At 43.9% G+C, this 18,587-nt stretch overlaps 1 protein-coding gene across 6 annotated transcripts in view; it reads left to right on the top strand.

Annotated features, from left to right (window-relative positions):
* Positions 1-18,587, top strand: part of GRIA1 (glutamate ionotropic receptor AMPA type subunit 1) — a 468,887-nt gene that overhangs the window by 432,382 nt on the left and 17,918 nt on the right. For 3 of the 6 annotated variants that reach the window (XM_063928349.1, XM_063928345.1, XM_063928347.1), the window contains exons 12-13: positions 954-1,152; positions 5,109-5,356. In XM_063928349.1, coding sequence (XP_063784419.1) covers positions 954-1,152; positions 5,109-5,356 — 447 coding nt within the window. Of the gene's footprint in view, positions 1-953; positions 1,153-5,108; positions 5,357-17,397; positions 17,523-18,587 lie in introns of all 6 variants that reach the window. The other 3 variants (XM_063928344.1, XM_063928346.1, XM_063928348.1) reach the window with 2 other exon arrangements.

Below are 18,587 nucleotides of genomic sequence, written 5' to 3' on the forward strand. Positions count from 1 at the left end.
TCCACTAGGAAGGTGGGCTCATCTTGGGCGGCTGCCCGAGGGGTCTCGGCTTTACAACTTTGCCGAGCAGCTACTTGGTCAGGGGCAAACACGTTTGCAAAATTCTACAAATTTGATACCCTGGCTGAGGAGGACCTGGAGTTCTCTCATTCGGTGCTGCAGACTTGCAGAGTCATCCGCACTCTCCCGCCCGTTTGGGAGCTTTGGTATAATCCCCATGGTCCTTTCGGAGTTCCCAGCATCCACTAGGACGTTAGAGAAAATAAGAATTTACTCACCGGTAATTCTATTTCTCGTAGTCCGTAGTGGATGCTGGGCGCCCATCCCAAGTGCGGTTTATCTGCAATACTTGTACATAGTTATTGTTAACTAAATCGGGTTATTGTTGAGCCATCTGTTGAGAGGCTCAGTTGTTTCATACTGTTAACTGGGATTCATATCACGAGTTGTACGGTGTGATTGGTGTGGCTGGTATGAGTCTTACCCGGGATTCAAAATCCTTCCTTATTGTGTACGCTCGTCCCGGCACAGTGTCCTAACTGAGGCTTGGAGGAGGGTCATAGTGGGAGGGGCCAGTGCACACCAGGTAGTCCTAAATCTTTCTAGAGTGCCCAGCCTCCTTCGGAGCCCGCTATTCCCCATGGTCCTTTCGGAGTTCCCAGCATCCACTACGGACTACGAGAAATAGAATTACCGGTGAGTAAATTCTTATTTTTGTGCCTTTTAAAATAAATGTATGTGATTGTCTTACCGGCCGGTGGATACCTCTGTGTAATACATTTATATTTTATTTATTTGATTCTATTAAAGTGTATAAAAAGTTTCATACCGTGTACCAGCACTTTTCATATTATTTTGTCTGATCTTTAACGTGAAGAGCCAGTAAAACTGAGGTGGATACTTGTGTATGTGAAACCATAATCAGCTGTCAAATTTCTGATTCTTTCCTCCAGGTCCCTCTCCGGTCGCATTGTGGGTGGTGTCTGGTGGTTCTTCACCCTCATCATCATTTCCTCTTATACTGCAAATCTAGCAGCTTTTTTGACGGTTGAGAGAATGGTGTCTCCTATTGAGAGTGCAGATGACCTGGCCAAACAGACAGAGATTACATATGGGACTCTGGATTCTGGATCCACAAAAGAATTTTTTAAGGTTAGTTCTCAGCAGTGCTTGGTCACTTTGTGGGAGAAGATCATCTTTGAGGTGTTTTACTTTCCATAATGAAGTTAATTGGCTCTATTGCAATAATCAAACCAGTGTAATGGGCTAGCAAAGGGTTCTTCTATTAGCCATAAATATAGTCCTGAAATATTTCCAGAACATATGTACAACATAAAGGTGCTCAAAAACATGGTTGGTTTCCATGCACCTGGTGTACCTACCTCTGATATCCATGCTCACCACTTTGGGAATATTGTATAAACCAACACTACAAATAGGGAAAAGTGAACCCAACAAAGAAGAACATGCTGACAGTAAACAGAGGCTTTCAGAGACAATGCTGGACGTACCATGGACATTACACAGTAGGGCTGTATCAATGGGCCGCCCCGTATTCACATTCATGTGTATCATGTAGTAGCCTTAAAAAAAGAAAATATGTTATTATAGTAAAATAGATTTTGAACCAGTTGCTGCCTAATACTATTACATCATCTATTACAGAGGTTCTCAAACTTGGTCCTCGTGGGCCCACACAGTGCATGTTTTGCAGGTCTCCTCACAGAATCGCAAGTGAAATAATTAGCTCCACCTGTGGACCTTTTAAAATGTGTCAGTGAGTAATTAATACACCTGTGCACCTGCTGGGTTACCTGCAAAACATGCCCTGTGTGGGGTCCTGAGGACCGAGTTTGAGAACCTCTGATTTATTAGAATGTAAGCTATCAAGAGCAGGGCCCTCAGCCCTCATGTGCTTATTCTTTTTTTAATTAAACCATCCTCGACGGCACCTCATCCCGCAGTTTTCTACCACTTTGATACTTATGTTAGTGTTACGTATCCTGTACTTGTCCTATATTGTCTTCAACTGTAAGTCACTATTGTCCCATTTTGATTTTTCATTTATGTATTCTGTAATTGGACACTGCTTATCCCTTGTGGCGCAATACAAATAAAGGATACTAATAATAATATTAGGAACATGGATAAATAACAATACAAACAAACAGAAAATAAAATCTTGAAGGTGCTAAAAGATTTATTCATCATTCAGTATACAACACCTATAGCAATAATAGAAAGCTTCATAAATAAATAAATAGATAAGCAAATGAATCACTTTCTAAGCAACATGTGTAAAGGGCCATACATACTTGGTGATATCTTTGAAAGATATGAACGATATCGTTCAAAAATGAATGATAAATTGTTCATATCTTTCAGTGCGCATTTCCGCAATCGTTCATCGTTAATCGATCATTGTTTAAACATGCAATCCAATTTGGACGATATCGATGTATGTAATATCATATCGTCCAAATCGGCCTAGGTATCGTCCAGTATGTATGAAGAAACGGGCAATGATAATATCGTTGGTCAGTAACATCGCCCAAATCGGCAAGTGTGTCGGGCTCTTAAGACATATAGGGGACAGTTCAGTTCTTGGTGGTGTGCCTTTTAGTGTCACCAGAATGTTTGTTAATTTTTCCTTGGACAGCTTAGGAAAATGAAGGAAGATTACTTACCATAATAAGCCGTAGTGCGGACAGCTGGACATCTGGCAGACGTTTTGTGTCTGAGACAGTGATTATGAGAATACAGCCTATAAGCTCACTATGGGGCTAATTCAGACCTGATCGCTGCTGTACGTTTTTGCACAGCGGGCGATCAGGTCTGAACTGCGCATGCACCACAGTGTGCATGCCAGAGATGCGATCGGCACCTCATCCCAGCGATCGCCTCTGCCTGGTTGACAGGCAGAGGCGTTCGCTGGGTGGAAGGGGGTGGGCCGGCGACATTCGGCCGCTGTTTTGGGGGCGCAGTCTGGGCAATGCAGGCATGCCCGGGCCATGCGGGGGGGCGGCCGCGGTGGCTGCGTGACATCACACACAGCCGCTGCGACCCGGGACGTGGCAAAAAGTCAGCAGGTAGGGACTTACTCGCTGGGTGCGATAGCATCGCCGCCATGCGATGCTATCGCACCCGTGCGGCAGGGGGAGGGCCAGACATGCGCGGCGGACTAACCCTGTGCTGGGCATCCCCCCGCATGTCAGGGTGGCTGATTATAGCTGCACGGCCACGATCAGGTCTGAATTTGTCCCAATGAACTAGTGACCTCACTGTTTTCCCCTATGACCACTAGTTCACAGTAGTGTATGCTGTGTTCTCCTGAATATTGGTTTACAGTAGCTTAGAACAGACTTAGAATCTGTGGCACTACAGCTGTGGAACTACAGCCCCCAGCATGCCCTGTCACAGTTCTGCTGTTAGGGCATGCTAAAAATGGGGCCAGACAGAATCAGAATCAGTTTATTGGCAAGTATATCAGTACAAAAAATACACAATACACAAGGAATTGGTTTCCGATAGCTACAGCTCCAACAAAATATGATGGTGAACAACAGAAAAAAAGAGGAAGAAGAACGTGTGATGTATAACTAGAATACACAAGTAGGGATTCGAATAAGATAGTAATGCTAGGCGAGTGTCGAGTTCAACAGTTTGATTGCTTGGGGAAAGAAGCTGTTCCTGTGTCTAGCAGTTCGCGCCAGTTGCGAGCAGTACCGTCTGCCAGACGGTAGCAGACGGAACATATCATCAGCAGGATGAGAATGGTCATCAATAATCCTCCCCGCCCTCTTCATTACCCTTGCCCGATAGATATCCTCGACTGCCGGAAGGTTTGTCCCTATGATTTTTTTCAGCAAACCTTACAACCTGCTGTAGCCTATTTTTGTCGTGGATTGAGGCAGAGCCAAACCACACTATTATTGAGGAGCAGAGGACGGATTGAAAGATTGCCAAGTAGAAGAGGATTAGAAGTTCTTGCGGCAATTTGAACTTCCTAAGCTGACGTAGAAAGTACAGTCTCTGCTGGGCTTTCCCCAGAATACCCTCGATAATAGACTTCCACTTAAGGTCATTGGAGATTGAGGAACCCAGGAATCGGAAGGTTTCCACCACCGTTACTACATGGTCTGCAATTGTGAGTGGGGGGAGTGGTGGGGGGTGTTTGCTGAAGTCATGCTGGGATGTGTAGTTCCACAGCAGATGGAGTGCCACAGGGTTGCCTACCCCTGGCTTAGAATATGGTAGTCTGCATGTGTAGGTAACGCGCCCTACTTAAAGAATAGAGGTGAGTGACAGGTCTCTGAGGTTTAAAGGCTGACCTTTCAAGGCATACTTACACAATGCAGTTCACAAAAATGGATACAGTTAAGTTAACCCTTTGCTATAACATAAAAACATATGGTGAGGGTTAGCAAAGCTTGGCGAGAGATAAAGTACTGATCAATCAGCTTCTGTCATTTTACAGGCTGTGTTTGAATGACAGTTAAAAACTGATTGGTTAGTACTCGCCACTTTCTCTCTCTCCAGGCTTTGAGAAATATCACCATAATCCTAAATTTAACTAGTTTGTCCTTCAGATGTAACATGCGGGGCTGTAAAGTATTTTGTGCCATTATCTTAGTAACGTTGAATCTTCTCTGTAGAGTTATTTTAGTTCTTAAGGAGCCGCCACATTAAGCTTTGCTGACAATTAGTATTTAAAACTGTCTTATTCTCTGTTTATTTTTCTTACATTTCAACGACCCATCTGAAAGCTGTGATATTTTGTTTTGCCTTCATAATTAAGCCTTACATATTATACATAGAGTGTGGTCTCTCTGCCATAAAGTGACACGACAGAACTATTTTTACAACATGTCTCATGTAACCAACCAAGATATCAAAGTATTTTGTACCTAATTTGCGTTTCTAAGTTATGGAAAGACATCCGCAGTCTTTATCTGATGCAAGCCTATTAATAAGATATTATTATAGTCTCCAAACAAGCACCTTTTTTCAATAGCGGTAACCAAATTCCTGACAAAAAAATATACATCTGCTGATATTTTTTTTTATATTTTTGCAACGTCCTCTACTCTGATGTTCTGTTTTCTTAGAGATCGAAAATTGCCGTCTTTGAAAAGATGTGGACTTATATGCGCTCAGCCGAACCCTCTGTGTTTGTAAAGACAACTGAGGATGGAATGAACCGAGTTAGAAAGTCTAAAGGAAAATATGCCTATCTCTTGGAGTCCACTATGAATGAGTATATTGAGCAGAGAAAACCTTGTGACACCATGAAGGTGGGAGGTAACTTGGATTCCAAGGGCTATGGCATTGCTACCCCCAAGGGGTCACCTCTGAGGTAAGTAACTGAGCTGTGCTTGACTGTGCATTTATTTTGCTCTTTGGCTGTATACCCAGGGGTACATGGAACAACAACAAAAACTCTCCTTTAAGAAACCATCTCACCATCTCTTTGTATCATTCATACCATCCATCTGCTTGGTGTCTTTTCATTCTGTGAATCATTACTCTGTGTCAAAATGGACAGTAAATTAGAAATCATAGGTAACTTAATCAGCTAAACATGACCACAAGAGATTTTGGAATTAATGAGGGGCAGGGGTATGGTGGTAGCAGGGGAGGAGGTGGCTATGCTAACTGGTAGTGAAAGGGAATTGGAAAACCTGGCCAATTCACGACAGAGGCCGGCACATGTGTGGTGAAGAACCATTGGGCCTTTCATTTCCAGAATTGAAAACCCAAAGGGACCTTTACATGGTTTATGTTGGGCTCTGTACACAGTTTCAAGTACAGTGTTGGTATAGACAAGAATTGTAGTCTAGTTCTCCCTATTTGCTATGTGGCCTGGTCATTGCATATTATGTCGCTGGAATTAATGGCATGATGAAATGTTACAATGTTACATGAAGACATAGTTTGCCTACCCTCCCGCATTCTGCAGGAGACTCCCTGAAATAGTAGCAATCTCCCCGACTCCCTGAATAGACCTGCAATCTCCCTGATTGCACCTTACCCCCATTATGGAGCTGTTACATTCTTGGGGATAAAAAAAAGAAATCAGAGATGTATACACTCAAATTGGATAATCAGTGCCATTTCCCAGCATTGGTTATGAGGCACAATAATCACTGTGGCTACATGCATTTTAAATAAGGTTTCTTGTGGCTACTTACAGTGTATGGAACCTCTTGTAAAACACAATGCACAAATAAATCCTGAAAAATCTCAGTGTTTTCTTCAGCAAGTAGATCTTATTAACTTTGGCGCTCATTTACATTTGGCTGTACGTCATTTTTATGACTTACCTCTCATATGTAGCAGGACACGTCCGCGCTGATAGGTGTTACTTTCACAATCTCCCTAAAATGCTTTTTCAAAAGTAGGCAAGTATGTTAACCCATGACTGATTAGGTGAGAGGAAAGTTTTTCTGTAGTAAATAATAATAGAGAGAAATAGTCAGTAAATAGATAATCAAGGGAAAAATGACCACACTGGTTGCAATCTAATAATTTGGCATAACCAACGAAACCTTCACAGGTAGTCATACTGACTACACATAAAGATGATTGTACATGGGGGGGTAATTCAGACCTGATCGCAGCAGCAAATTTGTTAGCAGTTGGGCAAAACCATGGGGGTAATTCTGAGTTGATCGCAGCAGGAATTTTGTTAGCAGTTGGGCAAAACCATGTGCACTGCAGGGGGGGCAGATATAACATGTGCAGAGAGAGTTAGATTTGGGTGGGTTATTTTGTTTCTGTGCAGGGTAAATACTGGCTGCTTTATTTTTACACTGCAATTTAGATTGCAGATTGAACACACCACACCCAAATCTAACTCTCTCTGCACATGTTATATCTGCCTCCCCTGCAGTGCACATGGTTTTGCCCAACTTCTAACAAAATTCCTGCTGCGATCAACTCAGAATTACCCCCATGGTCAGTTAGGGGGATATCCAATTATCCCCGTTAAAACATCGGCTCCGAAAAATGGCTGTTTTCGTCCGTTTTTCTGACTTTTTTCCGATGTTTCACCGATTTTTTTTTAACATGCTATCCAGATGGATCGCCTGTAAAAAAAAACCTTTTTCCCGAAAACGTACAGGTTCAGTGAAACCTGTGTGTTTTCGAGTGAAACAGCCCTGTTTTCGGACGAAAACGGGGATGTTTCTCGGGGATTCTGCTTCGCCTGCCGGACGCAGGTGAAACAAAATCCCCAATAAGCCGCGGCACCCACCGGCTTATCGGGGCTGATTAGATAGCCCCCGGCGGGACAATTAGCCCCGGTAAATTACCGGGGCTAATTGGATATCCCCCTTATACCCCTTTCACATCGCACTAAAATCCCGGTATCGACACGGCATATTGCCGTGTCGAAACGGGTCCGTGTGCGATGTGAAAGGTCCTTTGGTGAACTAGCGGGTCGTCTGACCCGGTAATTCAACCCGGTAAAAAAGAAGGGTTATTACCGGGTTGATTACCGGGTCAGGCGCAGTGTGAATGGGAGCCGTTCCGATGCGACACGGCTCCCATTCACAGTATAGGCAGAGGCGGCGCAGGAGATGAGCTCATCTCCCGGCGCCGCCTCCACCCCCGCCCCTGCTGCTGCTGCACCCTCCGCTGCTATGGCAACCGACCCGGTATATTGCCGGGTCGGAAAGCCAGCAACGGAGCGCAAATGCCGGATCCCACCCGGTAAGTACACTTTTCTCTTACCGGGTAGGATCCGGCATTTGCGATGTGAAAGCAGCATTAGAGAGAGCAAGAGGTACGTGAACAGGTGAATCATGTGCTAACAGAATTTACCACTCAACCAGATCAGAATTTAATTTGAAATATTCAGATGATAATTTGGGGCCAACACATGGTGATTGGGCCACTTTGAAATAACAAAATTACCAAGAATATTATTATGTGCGTGGCCAAATTACAAGGAGGTTATACATTACATTATAAGATTACATTATAAGATGTAAAACTTGAGCTGTTGCTAGAATGGACAATATCTGCTTTAAAGAAGACTCTGCCGATTCTAGACCCACTAAGTACATCTACTAAGTGCAGGAATCCCAAGTAAATCCATGGCATTCAGGTCTAATTCCCAGTGTCAGGACTGCTTGGCTCAACAGAAAACATAGGCTCTGGAAGGTGCAAGTTTGCTACTTTAACCAATTAATTGCTAAGTACAGTGTTGCAAGTTCTGCACAGATAAGTCACTGTTGCATAAGTAACATTTGTAATAAATGGGTTAATGTGTTATTTAGTGTTGACCACAATGGGGCCAATGCACAAATGAATGTAGTCATCTGTAACTGCTCTTACATTGCATATACAGTATTTGCCCGTATTCGCAGTTATACCCATCTCTGCGGTTAGGCCGCAGATATGGGTATAACTGTTAGGCCGCAGATATGGGTATATCTCCAATCAAAATCTATTCTTTTGCGCCAAGAATAGGACTTATAGTGATGATGGCTATGAAACCAACCATATGGATAGCGGATCCATATGATTGGTTTCATAGCCATCATCACTATAAGTCCTATTCTTGGCGCAAAAGATTAGATGTTGATTGGAGATAAGAACCACTTAGCCCATCTAGTATGCCCTAAACACATGTACATGCACACACATACATACCAGGGTTAATTTTTGTCAGGTAACAGTTAACCTTCCAGTATATTTTTGGATTGTGGGAGGAAAACCTGAGTACCCAGAAGAAACCCATGCAAGCACGTGGAGAATATACAAACTCCACACAGTTAGGACCATGATGGGAATCGAACCTATGACCTCAGTGCTGTGAGGCAGTAAACTATTACACCATCCATACTGTCTGCCTGAATACCGCATTTGCAGCAAAGATAGAGCTTGTGGTGATGATGATGGGTATCATTATCAAGCCAAGCAGACAGATGGGTACAATGCGCCACAGAGATGCGTACTACTCTTTATACATTTAGGGGGCATGGATCGTGCCACTATAGCACTTCTTGTTTTGCCTCATTACTGATGCGAAACAGGAAGCTACACTGACAAAATGAACTAACTAACATCTTGTCTGCCAAAGTGGGTGAGTGAAAACTCCCCCAACTGACAATCCCCGCCAGAGCCCACAGTGCATCAGTCTAGTGCACTATGCACTAAGCACCCCTGTCTATATTGGTGCTGCTATCTAAAAGATGACCATTCCGGCATGTGCAGCTGTCGAAATCAATGCTGTAGCTTCAGGTGCCAGCATGGTCATCTTTTAGATTGTCCTATTGCCCTCCCCTCAAAACAGCAGGAACAGTTATGTCACTGGTTGCGGTGGCTGCTGGCACTGGGCTGCACAGGAGATCTTGTGATAATAGCGAGATCTCGCGCATGCCCAGTGGAGCCAGCCGGGGTAAAGATACAGCGCATTAGCACTAGGCTGATGCGTTGTGCGCTCTAACGGGGATCGCCGGAGGGGGAAGTTTTCACTCCCCTGCTCCGGCAGTATACGTGCGAGTATAATAGATTTACCTCCAGGGACAGCGCTGTCCCTGCTGTGGTGTATGGGTAACGAGCGATATAGTTATGTGACCGGCAGTCACATGACCTCCCCTTACATCCCGTCCCATCACAATCCCGATGGTCGGCATTGCCGACCAACAGAGACTATTCCCTTTCATGGGTGTCCACGACACCCATAGAGTGGGAATAGAACCCGCGGCAACCGCAGGCCGCCACCGAGCCCGCAGCATGGCTTGCTGCACTTGCCCCACCCCTCTGCCGGCATTCCACTGCCAGCGTCAGTATGCTGACCAGCGGTCTCCTGACCGCCGATCACGTGTTACACACCCGGCAACGACACCTGCAGCTGTCAAAATGGATAGCTGCAGGTGTCGGAATGGTCAGTGCCCCTAACCGTTCATACATTACCCTGTCTATTGGTGTGCTATCTTGTAGACTACAGCGCCGATATAGTAAGGGGCGCACTGTCATGTACCGCACACCGACACACTCATACTGTACATGGGGGAGAAGCGGTATAAGCGCACATAACTTGCGCTGATACCACTTCTTCCCCATATCGACCCTTCATACATCTACCCTTTTGTTCTGTGCAAACAATGCCGGAACGATTTAGTTCGTCTTGGGCTGAACTCTGCATCAGCTCACAGTTGTTATGCTTGCCTTTACTGCTGAAATACCTTGTTCTAGAGCTAATGTGCCTCTGACCACACTAACTAATATCTAGCATCACAGGATAAAGCTGAGAAGAGAATGCAAATGTATGTCCTCCGCTGACAGGAAACATATTCTTCTACATGTACACTGCCTCCCCTTACACTTACTGACACATGTCCTTGTCCTGTTCCGCTCACAAGATATTCTCATAGCCTTAGGCAATAAGAAATAAACTGTCTTGCTGCAGCAGGCAAAACATGAAACATTTGCAGACAGTTCAGTGAAATGATGGAGTAGGGCTGTAAGGGTGGGGATGGTGCACTCTTTCTCAAAGAAAGGCCAGGCTGTATTATCTATATATTAATAGCAGAAAGATGACTTTTATGAATGGCATATTTGTATGAGGCCATTGTCTGAGCAGGGCACATCATATTCCAAATTAAAGGTCTTGGAACCTAATTCAGACTGGATCGCTTATGCAATGGTCGGGAAACCGCGCAGGTTCAGAACCTGTTCTACGCATGTGCAGAACGGGCCCTGTAATTACATTGTAATAATAAGGCAAAGGCTTTTGGGGGAGGGGCGGTGGCTATCGCCCCCGTTTTCCAGGACTAGCAAGCAGGGCCGGCTCAGGGTCTTTTTGCGCCCCGGGCGGCCATAGGGGGCGTGGCTTCATACAGGGGGCATGTTCAGTTACGCCCCCTGTACAGTAGTAGCGCCGCTGAGATGATGTGCGGTGCACGATGACGTCATCACGCACCGCACAGCAAAGGTCCTCTCCACGAAGGAAAACTAGACGCTACGCATCTAGTTCCCTTCGTGAAGAGAACCTTTGCTGTGCGGTGCGCGATGACGTCAACGCGCACCGCACATCATTACAGAAAAGGTCCTCTCCACGAAGGGAAACTAGATGCGTAGCGTCTAGTTTCCCTTCACAGCGGGCAGCTGGACAGTGGCCAGCGGCAGCGAGGGGCACAGCAGCAGCGGATCTTGCCGTGGTGCGGCGCCCTCCGGAAGGCGGCGCCCCGGGCAAAAGTCCTGCTGGCCCGTGGCAAGATCCGCTACTGCTAGCAAGGCAAAGGACCCAGATGCAGTGTTCTTGGCCTTGCAAGCCACAGGGTCGCGATGTTCATCCAGAACTGCGACCACAATGCAGTGTACAGATCACAAATGCAGGAAGGAGCTGCTGTGCACCTCCTCCTGCATTTGCATTGCTAAGGATTGCATTTGCAAAGGTGCTGCGAGCAACTTTTTAAATGCAATCCTTACTGAATTAGGCCCTTGGTCCGTAGATTTGCAGTAAAATATTGTCTCCGCAGATTTGCAGAAAAATATTGGCATTGTAATTGGTAGCTTCGTTTCGGACAAATATGGCAAAACGTCCGCCTGCCATTTACAAAGCATCACCATTGTGCTCTGGAAGATGTGACAGTTGGTGAACTCTTCCTGTGCACCTGCTAGGTGACCTGAAATATGTGACCTGCTGGTTGGCCTGGAAACTGTGACAGTTATTTGCAGCCACCTAGGGGGTGAAAAGGGGTAAATTGTCATGCCCAGCAATCCTTTGCCCAGTTGAAACCAGGCCCATTATCTAGTAGCTGTAGAATGCTCTACTTCATCTTTTGATGCAAAATCTGCACATTGCATTAATGTTATTGGTGTATATATATATATACAGTTTCACTGCGCTCTTGTGCGCATAAAGGTGCTGGTTTTGTGTCTCATTCAGGGTTTGATCCGGAATTGCACCAATTTGAATGCACCCAAGGCCACATGGCACGCTCAGACATAAATGTGAATACCACTCCCATCCATCCACATCATCAGTGCACACTTGCTGTAGGCCCATCCTTGGTGCCAGAGATCCATCTACAATCGGGCAGAACTCTGCATGCGCACCTCCATTAATTGCCCACAATTCCTTCTACATGCCAACAACGCACACACAGCAAGCTAATCCACTGAGTATTTTTTCTTAATTCTATAGTCTATGGTTATACTGTTTCCATTGCTATGCATAGACAAATGTTACCATTCTCCAAATACTTTCTATAGATAGCAACTGCAACAGTGGCATCTGCAGTCTAAAACTGTGTATGGCAATTCATTAACAGGGTAAGTTGTGAGGATTTGTAGGATTTCTGAAGAAGAAAGCCAACAGTTGGGATGTCTATATGACAATGTAACCACAGTTATATTTTTATAGCATCATAAACAATTGATTTTAAATCCTGTGTTATATTTTATTTTTTAATAATGCTCAAAGGACATAAAAGCGTATGCAAATGAATCTCTATTACTCCGACCTGCGATTAAATGGATCTTTAACATTCAGAAAATGTGTACGCAAATTTATTGTCTTTCCAGTAATATAGATTAATTGCATCATAGAGATTACTAATTGGCAAGAAGGCAAATTAGAACAGACCATAGTAAAATAGAGTTGAATACAGGCCCATTTTTTTGAGTGAATCTCATCGTTTTTAGCATTGCGCATGCTCCATAGCTATGCGTACGCGTATACATGAGATGTCCAGTCATGTACAGCGTGTAGGTAGAATTGCAGAACATGCTGAGTTCAGATGCATCTCTTGCACCAGGCATATAGGGATGGAGCAAGTTGACACAGTACACTGAAAATGATGATGGCTGTTTAACCTAGAATACAGATAGGGGTGGTGGGGTGCAGTCACACAGACACGTACCTACGCATAAGGCTGTAACTAGGGGTGTGTAAATGGTGCCTGAAATAAGACCCTGCAGAGCCAAGGGACATTCCGGCACACATCCTGCAGCCTGTAGAGCTGTCCTAAAGACGCTTCAGGCAGTGCTCTACTTTGTAATAACAGTGGCCTCGTCCCTAGACGTGATGTCACAATGTCACGGGTTCAGGAGAAGGGGGCGGGGTCACTGGCACTGCGAGTCATAGACTCCTGCTCCGGCCCTGCATACATGCATGTATACTGTATATTTAATTCCACGAATGCACTATGAGTGTAATTGTTGCTGACTTGCATGCAACACTGCAACGGCCCCTGGGTGAGATTGTGGGAAAGAATGTATAGTATCTCTGGTTGTAAGGATGTACAACATTTATCACAACCATGAACAAGAATCCGGGTAAGATGGCCATAGAGGAGAATTAAAGATAGCGACTTCTACATTCAACTAAACTCTGCATTGGGCCTTTATACTTTACTGTTAAATAACTTCCATTTACTATGTGCTTAAAATCCTCTCAATATGTTCAAGTACATAATACAGGGAGAGACGGATCAAACCATGGAGAGACATAAAGTGGCAAGAGATTTGCCTGGAGATGTACTAAGTAGTGAAAAGAGTGGAGAAGAGGGCTAGTGGAAAAGTTGCCCATAGCAACCAATCAGCTGCTCTGTATAATTTTATAATATGCAGATTACAAGTGTTACTTCAATGCTGATTGGTGGCCATGGGCAAAATCTCCACTGGCTCACTTCTCCACTCTTTTCACTGCTTAGTACATCTCGTCCCAAAGTACCAGCCAGTCAGCTCCTAACTGCCATTTTACAGGCTGTGTTTGACAGGAACTGATTGGTTGGTACTTTTTTCGCTCTCTCCAATTTACCTCTCTCTGAGGTTTGATACATCTCCCCAGAAGTCCTTTATTGTATTCCACAAACCTGTATTTGGATAAGTAGGGTTATCAGTTTGCTTCCTGAAGTTGCAGGGTTTTTCGGGAGAGTTGGCCAGACTACTCTTACAAAAGGAAATTAAGAAATTTGAAGTGTGACCAGAAAAAATGTAGCAGGTCTGTCTATGTCTCACTCCATACAGCCTTCATTCCTTGCACGGCTGATGGACCTTGCCATCTACTTAGCCTGAGGCATTTCCACCTGCATCCCCATATCATATGTTCCTCCCGTTACAGCCTTAGGCTCATTGCTAAAGGTTTGGTCTATGTATGTATGTGTGTGTTCTGTGTCATTAGAGAATCACTCAGAAGGATTGGTGATCCAGTTATAATCTATATTTTTCCCCAATATCTTCTCAAAAAAATTATACACCTCACCCCAGCCCCCGCTGCCAAGGATCAGGGACAATATGGACGTCTTAAAGGGGCATAACAGTCAATCTTACTGTTGTCCAGTATTTCGTTTTCACTTAATGATTTCTTCCCACTGCAAGATCCATCCTGTTTCCTACCGTAGATTGTTCTTTACAAACCACATTTTACTGCTGCATAATGCAGTAATGCTCCAGCTCCGTCACCAAGGCAGCAATAACTAGAATGTTATCAACATCATGTTTACCGTAACTGTTTTGGCTAACGTTATTATCCTTTATTTAATGAGCACCATCATATTCTGCTGCACTGTACAGTAATGTGGCACATAGAAGGTCACACACAAATACAGACTCACAAAAAGATACTGTTGCTTAATGAATGTTTTTTAAAGTGATCAGCCAGGGGTTATCATTTTATCCGAAATACCGTGTTTTTAACAGATATTGCATGTGAGCTGAACACAGTCCCCTATTTCACAAGCCACCCACAACTCCACTCTGTCTAAGGTCCATTCAGTGAATGTCCTTGGACCTTGTGAAATTACCCAATCTGTTTTTTAATGCAGTGATGATGGTGGTCCAACTCCTTTTGTAATATAAGACAGTGTTCCCTAAACCTGATCCTCAAGGCAACCTAACAGTCCATGTTTTAAGGATATCCATGGTTAAATTAAACTGACCAAGGTACTAATGGGGTCACCTACACTCATGCATGGATTCCTTAAAACATGGCCTGTTGGGATTCCTAGAAAACCAAGTTTGGGAGACACTGTTCTAAGGGGTTATTTGTTTTTAATTAAGGGGTCTATTTACTAAGCCTTGGATGGAGATAAAGTGGACGGAGATAAAGTACCAGCCAATCAGCTCCTAACTGCCATGTCACAGGTTGGGTTTGAAAAATGGCAGTTAGGAGCTGATTGGCTGGTACTTTATCTCCGTCCACTTTATCTCCATCCAAGGCTTAGTAAATAGACCCCTTAGTCTCATTTGTACTCTTTTTTTTATACTGAAGCTGGTTGCCTTTTTATAGACTTTTGCCTGGACCATGGTGATCATACCACTATCTTGAATGAATAATTGCTCAGTGCATACTGAATATTCAGAATATTTTCCTTCCCACCCTGCACTTTATCTAGCAACATGATTTACACCACTAAACAACACCTGCTGCACTAGCCTACCTCTGTCAGTGGGCCATGTGACTATACCAGGGTACTGTTTGGCTCTTTTTGCCTTGCCAGCCTACTGGTCAGCCTTTTGCATCACCACTGGCCTTTCCAGCACCTCAAGTTTATTTAAGTAAATCGCTTAAGCAAGTAGTGATTGAAAGACGCCCCCTTTCATAGTATAAAAACAAACAACATAAAACAGCATCCTAACTGACACAATACCAGGATGTCCGGGACACTGCACATTATCTCACCAGTGTTTTTGTCTCAGGTCCAGATGTACTAAGCCTTGAAAAGTGATACATTTCACTGTGATAAAGCACCAACCAACCAGCTCCTGTCATTTTTCAAACACATCCTGTAACACGGTAGTTAGGAGTTGATTGGTTGGTACTTTATCACAGTGAAATTTATCACTTTTCAAGGCTTAGTACATCAGCTTAGTACATCATCCCCTCAGTCACTTCATTGCACAATAAGAGCTGCTGAGACACACCCTTCAAATATTTACCCTCCTCACACACACACACACACACACACACACACACACACACACACACTTCTCGATCCATTTGTGGACACTTCTCTATGCTTTTTGTCTTCTTTGTGATTGATAATTGGCGTTCTTCATCCAGTCCAGTCAGAGCCTGTTACACCTTGTTAGCAGTGACTAGGTTACACCACCACGCTTGGCTGCAACCACGCAATTTCAGCCCTTCTGCTCTCGCAGTGATTTGCTTTGCCTGGGATGTACCTGTGACTTTCCACAGCCTTTATCTCATCCTGGTCACCACAAACGCATAGTCTGCCCAGACCGGATGGATGCAGAAAGAAGTGTCTGCTAAAGAACAAAGAAGCATCTTCTTAATAGTATTAAGGATGGCCCTACTGAATGACATTTAAGAATACATATGAGGTTATACAATATATAACTATGTACACACACACACACGCACAACTTTGTTGCACAAATAGCACATACATTATAATATAACAATACACAGTTTGACTAGAATGGCTACAACTTTATTCTCCATGCCCCTGATCTCATCACATGTCTACACTATTTAACCCCCTGTTGACAGAGAGCGTAAATAAAATTATAATATGCATATACTGTAGGCTTTTCTAATGAGCAATTCAAGTTCCTTGCCACAGCCCACTGCCAGGCCACCCGGGCCAAGAAAATCTAGGTGGAGATCCGATACAGTGAGAGAGGAGCAATCACTAACAGCTCATTTTTTTCACTTGGCATAAACAAGTCATATAAATGGCGGTAAGTTATAATAATGTGATCTATTAGTACGTTGTAATGTTGAAGTGAAAGGTACACATTTACGAGAAGGCAATAAAGTACAGTATATAGGGCCCAAGTCAGGGTTGATTACAAAACAACATTTCCATCTAATGGGAAAAACCATGTGCACTGAAGGTGGGGCAGATATAACATTTGCAGAGAGAGTTAGATTTGGGTGGGTTATATTGTTTCTGTGCAGGGTAAATACTGGCTTTTTTATTTTTTACACTGCAATTTAGAATTCAGTTTGAACACACCTCACCCAAGTCTATCTCTCTCTGCACATGTTATACTGTATCTGTCCCACCTGCACCGCATATGGTTTTGCCCATTGGAGGAAAATGTTGTTTTTGCAATCACTTATTTGTGAGCTTGGAATTACCAGATCAGCCATGTAAAACTGGACACGTGTCAAGCACCTGATGAATTGGTTCATTGCAATTAGTTCCCATGCAGAATAAAGGCACAAAAAGATAACATGTACAGGTAGTAACTTGTCTGATCTGTTCAACCAATATGCAATAGATTTCCTGGACTCCTGTATCTGTATTATTTCAGACACTGTCTGTGCTGTGGTGACGGAGTTGGAGCAGGATTGGGGGGTATGTGGTTTAGGATGAAACTTGCAGCTGGTTCACCTATCCTTTGTCTCACGACGTCATGAGTGATTTCTCAAGCTGTAACTTATCGAGTGTTATCTATTCATTTTTAAAGAAATCCAGTAAACCTGGCAGTATTAAAACTGAACGAGCAGGGGCTTTTGGACAAATTGAAAAACAAATGGTGGTACGACAAGGGAGAATGCGGCAGCGGGGGAGGTGATTCCAAGGTCAGCCCCAGTAAGAACAAACTAGCGGGTAACAAAACAGCATGATAGTAACCAGCAACTGCCTTGTACACCTTTTATGCCGTGGCCCCGGTGCCATTCTGCTTAGGGAGAGCACACAAAGCATAATTCCATAATAACTTATTTAGCTGTCGCAAGAATGGAACAAAAATGCATGAAAAGCATGACAAAGTTGCTTTAAAACTTCAATTCAACAATGTCAATGGATCTGTTTAAACATGAAGCATCACTTGCTATAGTCTAAGTGTTAGGCAATGGAGGTCATTTATAAAGTACAAAATGCTCGCTGCATAGTGCAAATCCAGCTTTGGACCCATCAGGCATCTCAGTTTGTAGAACCATATTTTTGCCATTTAGCTTAAGTTTTACAGCGCAGGATGACAACGTTTGAAGAAGACTGGACAGCCAGATGCAGAGTTGGAGGATGTAAGGGTATTCTTAGCAAAGTACGGAGTCAGCACATTGGCCTTGAAATTAGCATAGGGAGCATAGTGGACTAATTCTAGGGCCCTTTATTTTGCTGTTGAAAAGTTGCTTTGTGTTTTAGACCTTGCAACAGGGGCGTATAAAGATAGCAGGGGTCCAGTGTGTATGCCAGGTCTCTGGGAAAATGGTGTGGCGGACATTTTCACAGCAATTTTCTTACTGCACATGCACAAAACAGTAGGAAAATGGCTGCCGCGCCAATTTCCCAGTGATTTGTAGAGCGCTGCTGTCACCATTGCCGGGCTCCGCAGGGTTAGGTATTCAAGAAATGGGTACAAGGTGTGTTGTGTAAGCCCACCTGAAACCAAGGGCCTGTGTGCTCTCCGTGCATTTGAATCCTTCCCTAGCTTAGAGCTGAAGCTTTTGGAGCCTTGCCCTAAGGAAAAAAAATTGTATCTTAATTTTGAGCTTCGTTGGAAAAGTTTATTTTCAGATACATTCCAAACAATGTAATCAAATGCTTTTACACATAAAGCTGCCCACAGTATCTTGCTCATGATTAGTTGAATACATTTGAGGAGAATTTTAGGAGAAACACAGAAGTTTATTTTATGGAATGGGGTTGTGCTAA

This window comes from Pseudophryne corroboree, chromosome 6, assembly GCF_028390025.1.
Source record: "Pseudophryne corroboree isolate aPseCor3 chromosome 6, aPseCor3.hap2, whole genome shotgun sequence".
Taxonomy (NCBI): Eukaryota; Metazoa; Chordata; class Amphibia; order Anura; family Myobatrachidae; genus Pseudophryne; species Pseudophryne corroboree.